The sequence below is a fragment of the Egretta garzetta genome, unplaced genomic scaffold, assembly GCF_000687185.1.
Source record: "Egretta garzetta isolate BGI_Z169 unplaced genomic scaffold, ASM68718v1 scaffold151, whole genome shotgun sequence".
NCBI lineage: Eukaryota > Metazoa > Chordata > Aves > Pelecaniformes > Ardeidae > Egretta > Egretta garzetta.
In genome coordinates, this window is record NW_009258615.1 from 2333320 (window position 1) to 2342109 (window position 8790).

Here is an 8790-nt window from a genome sequence, read left to right on the forward strand (position 1 = left end):
CCCCTACAAATTAAAGAATCTCAGAGCCGACAGTCGAGGAGAAACCTTGCAGACCCAACAGTGAGTGTAGCAAAGGGAAGAAAAACACTTTTCTCAGTATAGAGAGGTGTGCTGTCAAACACGATAATGTGCAAGGCAGGCCTAAAAATATTTGGTGTTTTTCATAAAGCTTCAGTTTGGGGCCATGGAATTAAATAAGCAGCTTAGTTTTCTGGAACAAAGAAAAGGTGAGTTTACAACCCTTACAGTTTCTTGGACAGAACTGTATATTAAAAGTTAAAAGAGACAGGAGGCAAGTAAAAGTAGTATTTTTTTTAAATCTTGTAACACTTACAAAAACAATTATTTACAGGCCTGATTCATGTGCTCTGAACATTTGCATTGGTTGTGGGACTGGGCTGTCCAGCTAAGAGCAGAGGGCAGAGAGAGCCAGCTGAGAGAAAGGCTTTCCATGAAAAGGAAAAGTTTAAAGCAAGCAGGGAAAAGAAGGCCCCAGAGGGATTTGGGAACTGCAGTCAAAACTAGAGAAGAGCAGAAGAGAATATGCGAGTTCCCGGCAGCCTCCCACAACACTCTTGGTGGCTTTGAAGAAGGAACCTGAGGCAAAACACGGTGCTCCTCCTCATCTCCGTCAGCTTAAGGCAAGATCCAGATAGTCCCTGAGAACAAGGAGGGAAAAGGACTGGGAATTGCCGTAACCCAGAGAAAAATTGTGGCCATGGACAACGAAAAACTATTTGTCCTTCCCCCACCCCCCCACTGAGATTTTTTTCTGGAATTTGTTTGCTCCAGAAGAGAGTAATTTAGTTCTCAAAAGAGGGAAACCATTGCCCAAAGGAAAGAAAATGAGGTGGCAGCCACAACCAATGTCAGAGATGTAAGCAAATCTCTCACAGGCTGAAGCAAGACAAAAGCAAGCAATTTTGAGCTGAATCCTGGAGCAAAGGCAAGAGGTTGGCATCTTTCATCACTTTCAACTCTATAAACGACTTCTCAGAGGATGCCTATTTCTCTCTTCTAGGGCCTAATCTTGGTTCCCTCCATTACTGCTTGTGTCTACAAGAGTAAGAACAATTTGTCTTTCCCCTCTCAGCCAGTTCCAATGTTTTTAATGCTCACTATGTATAGGGACAGCGCGGATGAAGACCAGGCACTTTTGTTTCCTCTCTTCCAAAACTCCACGTTTGGTGCTGCCCTCAGCGTACTCTGGCTCATCTAACAAGAACCCTAGCCCACTGGCCAGCGATTTCACCAGTTACTTGGAATAAAGTTACTGGGTGACTGGATGGTGCCAAGACCCTCCATAGGTGTAATGGAGAATGCGCGTGGCTTGAGAGGGCAAAACGCAGACCTCGATCAGGTCTCTCTGCTCAGCAAGGACCTGCTAGATGTAGAAGTGATTTTCTGCTAATGTTTGCACCCAAAGGGGAGCAGACTGCTCTGTTCTCAACTCCTGGACGTGTTTTTGGGCACAGTCTTCCCTGGTAGGACGAGAGGGTTGCTCTTAACACAACCTTCATTCTGCGCCCTCCCCAAGCAACACTGGAGGTGTCCCCAAGCAGGGACTTGGACAACCCAGCGCCCCCAAGGCTGCTCTCAAAGTCTGCTGAGATGGCAAGTCTGTAAGTCCCAGACTGGAACAGCTCAAGCATGCACTCTAGAGTATCATTAAACAGGAATGCTGCTCGTGTCAGAAGGAATCACTAACACTGTAGTTCAGAATTACGTAAATATTTACTAATGAAGGAAAGGAAGCGTGAATGAACAGAAAGAGCCCTATATGCTGAGCTTTAATTCCAGATGCTGAGAATAACAACACCAAAAGCAACAACAGTTTGTGCAGAGGTCAGAAATTACAGCCAGAGGAAAAATCCTGTGTACTAGTGGCTTTTAAGAACATGCCCTCAGTAATTTGATCTTTCAATCACGCTTATCAGCAACAAGGCTAAGAGTCACAGTATTGCCCCATACCAAACTGTCCCAGCTACAGATAGCACAATCATTATCAAGCATTTGTGACAACAGGAATATTTTACTCTTTGACAAATTCTTTCATATGCAGCACTGTTTTCCAGAAACACAACTCCCTCTGATCTAACTGGACATTAATTGCTTTTTTGCTGATGTATCTGTGCCTTCTGGAGTGATAACACAACTAGCAAATCTGATATCTGACAAGTTGACTGAACCTAATCAGGACAGATCAGCTGTTACCAACGTTGCTATAGGCTGTAATTTGAGGACCTTTACAGAGTTATCACTTGCTTTGAAAGGCAAGAAACTGTAATTCTGTCAACACTAATCCCAGAACGTGCGTTCAAAGTGGCTGTTATTTTTTCTCCAGGAGAAGGTAACACTTGTCAAATAAATACCTGAGATAATTGATAAAAGGAATTAGAAGTATGTGAGCGATACACTGACAATCAGTCACTCTCACAAAAAGGAAGAACCTTGCAAGATTCAGAACATTAAGCAGAGAGCACAAGCTGTCACCGTGAAGCAGGGGTCACTCTGAATGGAGTGAAACAATTGGCAATGCAGTTTTTCAATGTTTACTTATCTCTCTGTTGCTTAGTGCTAAAGCTGAGTGAATTATTCACTTCAAACAATTTGTTCGATGAATTTTACCCCTTTTTCCTGTTCAGTGTATGCAGACAATGGATACCAATGCCATCAGATTTATTCACTGCTTCACTTTTATTCGCGCTTTCATTTAGTGCTTGATTGAGAGTATTCTAGACTTCCACTGCTGTTCAGACAATATCCAGGGCAGGTCCTTAATGTGTGCAAACAGCATAGATCCACGCAGCTGATGGAATAATGATTATCTACACCAGCAAGGATATAGCTTGTGGTATTTTTTTTCTGATCACTGTTTAAATCTGGAAGCCCTTCCAGCAACAATTTGCTACAAAGTTCCCTTTCCGTGAACAATTTTGCCCACAAGACTCAACACTCGAATGTTTGCGGAAACCAAATTAACAAAGAGTGCAAGCACAGCCAAAGCAAATTAATTAAAAAATTACAAAGTTTATATTGTATTATTTGCCCTACTCCACTAGGAAATAATTTATTTTCATGAAATAAAATTCAGAGGAATTCCACAAAAAAAAGGATCTCCAACCCATGCAATTATTTAATGGAACTTGATGGCCACTGAATGCAAACAAGTGACTTTGTCATTGCCGGGGTTGCATCTGCCTCTTACAGATAAACTGTGTTTAGAAACTCAGGCTTAAAATTAGAACAAAAAATGTATCTCTTACTGTATCGCTTTGGTCCATCTTCCAAACAAAATGAAAGGGTTAAGGTTGCATCATCTTCAAAAAATTCAGTTGCAAAGGCATCCCACCAGAGGTTGTCACTATCCTAGGAAGCAACAGATCATTCACTTAACAGGAGGCAAAATGAAAATACATTCATCCTTTGTAAAAGAAATTCTACAGGATCACTCATAGTTTGCGCTTCTTTACCTATGATTTTGGGGTGTAGATGTCTGTATGATATTTCAAACTAATTTTCCTAGATAAAGCTTTAGTTCTAATTTAAGAAAAAAGCTAAAATGTTTTGTTTATTATAGAATAAACTGCCTTTCATTTTATCAAGCACACTAAATATGTAAAAACTTCCATTCTCCTAAGTACATGTTTTGCTTCAAATGTTAAAAATGGTTTTATAAATCAGTTGCGAAGAAAGCGACTATGACTTTCCCCACCCCCCACCCCCCCCGCTTTTCTGGGCTGTGTATCCCAAATGCTTGGTCCTAATAATGAAAAAACCTCAGTACTTAATTCTATAATGCTACATAACCTGAATATCAGCATGAGTTGACAAGAAAGTTATTTAGAAATTAAATATAATAGCCATTCCACTCTAATGCATTTAATATAAATACAATGCTACTGCAGGTTAATTAAATACCAGCTAGTTACTTAAGTGTAATTGTTGTGAGAAATCTTTACTTTTCAGTGTGATACATGAAGTGAAAACAATATTTTAAGTTGACCTGTGTATACTTAGTCCTACAGTAACACACGTAGCTGGAACATAGCAATTATTAATACAATGTACAATGTAAAGCATATACCAATACACCACTACAGGTAGTCTGTTGGCTTTGACAATTGAACCAGGCATTTTCAGACCTGGGTGATCAACAAGAGGCACCCAAACTTCGATGTATAGCACCTGTGCAAGTGGTCCAGCTTGAAAGGGTTTTCACAGAAGTCAGGCAACAACAGAATCCACCAGCTGTTTCATTTAATAGCTATGGATGTATTTAATAGCTGGATTTGAAATGTTTGGTGCAATCTCTTCCGCTCCTTTGAGGCCCTGAGATTTCAATCACTTGCAGCACACAGGATCAGCAACAAAGCTGGAAATACGCTTCTGAAGATGCCTCCATCGCACTGCTCGGAGCCACTCTATCCCACTCCCGGCAGCTGCCTTCCCAGCGTGCAAGGCCAGGTTCATTCAGTGTAGTGAGCCCTGAGTACCTCTTAATGCCCGAGCAATATGTAACTAAGCCAGAAAACATTTGTTACTTTCATGGGAAAAAAACCCTAAGATAAAATGCCAATTTAAGACAAAACATGCATCTATCATACTCATTATATGCACACATGCAGAGAAATAACTATCTGGGTTTTTTAGTTCTGCTCCTGTTTTTCCTGAAGACGTTACTATTGGATTTCACTCCAAACTGCTGAGCAGGGTATCTTTTCTGCCTCATGACTTTACTTTGATTTTTGCCAAGCATCCAATGGAGAAACAGTAAGGACAGGTTTTAGCATTCCAGCTCCTACCAGAGAACCCCAAGAGACTTCTCGGCTGGGTCAGAGCCTGTAATTCATCTTCCTTTCCAAGGCTCATCCCACCTGGAAGCAGCAGGACAACAAGTGGCACGGGCCTGTGGTGCTTGCTCAAAATTCAGTCACACAGAGAGGTATCAAAACCATCCCCACGTCTTAGAAGTGTGTTCTCACAGAGAGCTGCTGCTCTTTCCTCTTTGCTGGTGTAAATCCAATGAGTGTTTCCATGTGCGAACATCACTGCATTGACCAGCCAAGTAGCTACAACAGTAAGTACAGAATATATATGCAGGTATTCAGCAGAAGCCCAGCAACCTGCTTCTAGCAACACACCTCTGCACACCAACCCTTCACTCAGGACAGCCTGGTAGGTGACATTATAAGCCCATATGAGATTTTATTGTCCAAGAAGTAATTACGAGCTACCACTCTCTGCCATTTGCCAAAAGAGAGGCTGCAGTATTGTTTAACTGGGATCTTTCAGACACAGTTGTCATAGGGAAGGAAGAGGGGAGGGAAGGATTTGAGCAATGTAGGGGAGGGAAGGATTTGAGCAATGTCACATACCAGATTTGCAGCACTTGTTAACTCAGTAGTTGAGTATCACTGAGCTACTCAGGCAGCATCCAACAACACGGGAGGCAAAAGGGGAGCATCACATAGTTGGGACGCAAAGGCACACGGGAAAGACAAAGAAAAGCAGGGAAAGTGTAGGGCCTCACCTCAAAACCACACATATTTGCACTCACTCTTGCTTCCAAGAAGTCTGAAGGCAAGGAAAATGTGTAGACGGAATTACTGTAGATTCCCTCCCCGGACAGATGAAATATCCAGACTCTGTCACAGTTTGAATACTGTCCAAGGTCTTTATCTTATGCTTTTGCATATTTTATGTCAGGAAGAAGGAAAAACAGAAAATGCAACACTCCACCCCCACGCACAAAAAAAAAATCCCCAAACCTTAATAGAATATATAAATCCTCTGTCAGGCTTGGATACGCTCTGCTGATTAATTCTCTGCTCCACCCTTGTCACCGGTGGGCCCAACTACTCTCACAGCCAAATGGTGAACAAAACCAAATGAGGTGTCCCCTAGCCAAGCTGAAAAAGGATCCAGTTATTATGAAAAAAAAAAGAAGAATAATAAAATCACCCCCTTTTTCTTGCAAAAAGGGGATGGTGAAGGCAAGGCTGCCCCCAGGCATCTTTAACTTATGCTCTGACAGGTTACGGGGGATTTTGCCAGAGTAATTATTTTTCTATTCAACAATAATGAGAAATTACCATGGCAACCTCCCTTTCACGTAGTGCACTCACACGCTCAAACATTGAAATAATGGCCTAAACGTAACCAAAAAAAAATTAATACTTTAAAAATATTTTGTATTAAAATAAACTTAAGGAATGGGTCAAAGGAGAGAAGAGGGCAGAGACAGCCAGCGAGTTGGGTCAGAAGTGGCGACGCCATGCTGCTGTAGCCAGCTACCCCAGCAGCAAAACGTCTTCTGCCACAACTGTCATTGTTCCCTCTGATCCCCTCCACCCCCAGTATTATTTGTAATTTGAAGCATGGCTCAACTCTGAATAGGGTCTCCAAGTAAATGGAATCCTAGGGTTTCAATATTTTTTCCTGACTCTGATTTCTTTGGCAAATGTAATCAGATTTTAAGTACAATGATGTTCTTTTTTCCCCCTCCATCTAATAGTCCCACATGTTCACTGTGTGATCTGAGAGTCAAGCTGGGTTCTTCTTTACACCTTACACACTTACATGATTAAGAGTCTGAAAGCCAAATGAGGCTTTTCTACTTGCCTGTGATGGTGATTGCTGAACCAAAATAGATCTTGCAACTGGACTATAAGGCCAATTGAGCCTATGGCATTTTCTCCAGATTCCTTTATTTTTGTTTAATGACTTGCAAGGCAGAACGGGGTTCATGTAAAAAGTCAGTACATGAAACCACGCTCGAGAGAGGATGCAGATACGTTGCAGGACAGAATGGGAATTCAAAATTATTTTGATAGATTGCAGAAATGATCTGAAATGAAGATGAAATCCAATAAAGTGAAGTGACAAAAGCACAAATACAAAATGGGGAATAACTAGCTAAGCAGTACTGTAGAAAACAGTCCAGATCATAAAGCAAATATGTCAGCAATCTGTTGCTCTTGAAAATAAGGGAAATGTCTTAGATATAATTCCCTTCCACTCCAGCAAACACATCTCTGGAAAAGACTTCAACTGGAATAGTCCATCCACTTCTGGAGTACTGTGGCCAGGTCTGGGCCACCCACTCTCAAAGAATTTAGCTGAGAACAACAGGAATCATTGAGTTTAAAGACACAAGCAAACAAACAAACCAACCCCCAAAGACTCACAGGAAGCAAGGGAGGAGGACCTAGCTGTATTTAGTGTGAGACAGAAGCAGCTCACAGGGAATGTGATGACAGTTTTCAACCATATGAAAAGATTGCTATAAAGAAGAGCGATCACTTGTCCTTGGTGGCTAACAAGGATGAAAGAATTAATAATCGTCTCAGTTTGCTGCCATTGCAGGTTAAGTGGTTTAATCCCCTGTTACAGATTTCTAGGCTGGTGTTTTGCAGAGGGGAAAGAGCCGCAGAGCATGGCTGCTGTGTTCCCAAGAAGAGACGATGCAGAAGTCCTGCTGCCTATGAGCCCCGGGCAGAGCTGCCCCATCGCAGCAGCTCCACGGCTCGTACCTGGCGAGAAGCGGATTTTTGTTTTCTCCCTCACATCGCTTTTGGCTGCACGCGTATAACAGGTGTAAATAGTATATTAAAAAGAGAGTCACAGAAACAAATAAATGTGATTCTGAATACATGCAGGAAACATATCTGTTCTGAAATGGGACCTTCTTTCTTATATAATCACTTTTCAGGGAAGAACTAAATTTTAAGCGTCAACCTATGTGGCTTGGTATTGGACAAGGCAAAAATAGAGATAGTGCCCTCGGGAGCTTACATTTTTCTTCTGGCACCTGCAACCCTTCCCTATTGACACTTACTATTTTCAGAACTCTATACGTCCACACTGCTGTTGGCAACATACGCGCTTCTCATATTCTTTCAAGTTAATGCTGCACAAGGAAACTGCTGTCTCCCCAAGGAGAGAATGGTATTCCTCCCCTCCTCCCATTCCCAGAAAATCAAACTACACTTGAGCTTTTAAAATGCAGATAAGATTTTGCCATTAAATACACCTGTAAAAACTGCACAGCCATTACAAATTATGAAACTCACAAGATAAGTATTATAAAAAAATTCTGACACTAATGTTTGTACTCAGAGCACACTGACAGAGCATTAAAAATATAATGCCTGAGTACAAGAAACCAATAACTTTCCCCATTAGCTTTAAATTAGACCTGTCTTGAGTCTACCCAACATATTTAAGGTTCTGACATAAATTTCACAGGAGTAACAAATTAACAGGGACCCATATATCTTAATTTCATACACTTGGACATTGGACTGATCTGTAGGTCTGGCCCTGCAGTGCACAATGTTTTTATGACCTGGCATAGGGTTTTTTTTGCTATTTATATATATTCTACATGGAATACTGATATTCTGAGTCCTAAATTGATTTTCTTGGAAACAGTATGAACAGAGTGAAAGAGTGGAATACTCATATACAGAATGTAGGTGAGAAACCCATATAGTCAAATGGCTGTCTGTACAGGGACAAGAAGATGCACACCTATCTTATATTCAGAGCGTCTTTGCTAGCAATATGTGGTACCTTGTACAGTTATTAAAAGCACCCGAATAAGAGGACCAATCTAGTTGTCCAGGACTGGTTTGTAAGGATTGCTTCCATTGCTTTTGTATTTGTTATTCTATCTCGTTTATTTTACCTTCAATATAAAGCATGCTTTACATAGCACTAAACACGCCTTTAATATTGCAGCAAGTGGTATCTTACAGAAACTCCTGCTCCCCTCCCCCTACCAGG

At 41.3% G+C, this 8790-nt stretch overlaps 1 protein-coding gene across 3 annotated transcripts in view; it reads right to left on the bottom strand.

Annotated features, from left to right (window-relative positions):
• LDB2 (LIM domain binding 2) overlaps positions 1–8790 on the bottom strand; it is a 223100-nt gene that overhangs the window by 138116 nt on the left and 76194 nt on the right. For all 3 annotated transcript variants that reach the window (XM_009648029.2, XM_009648028.2, XM_035903479.1), the window contains exon 2: positions 3267–3369. In XM_009648029.2, the coding sequence (XP_009646324.1) occupies positions 3267–3369 (103 nt within the window). The remainder of the gene's footprint in view (positions 1–3266; positions 3370–8790) is intronic.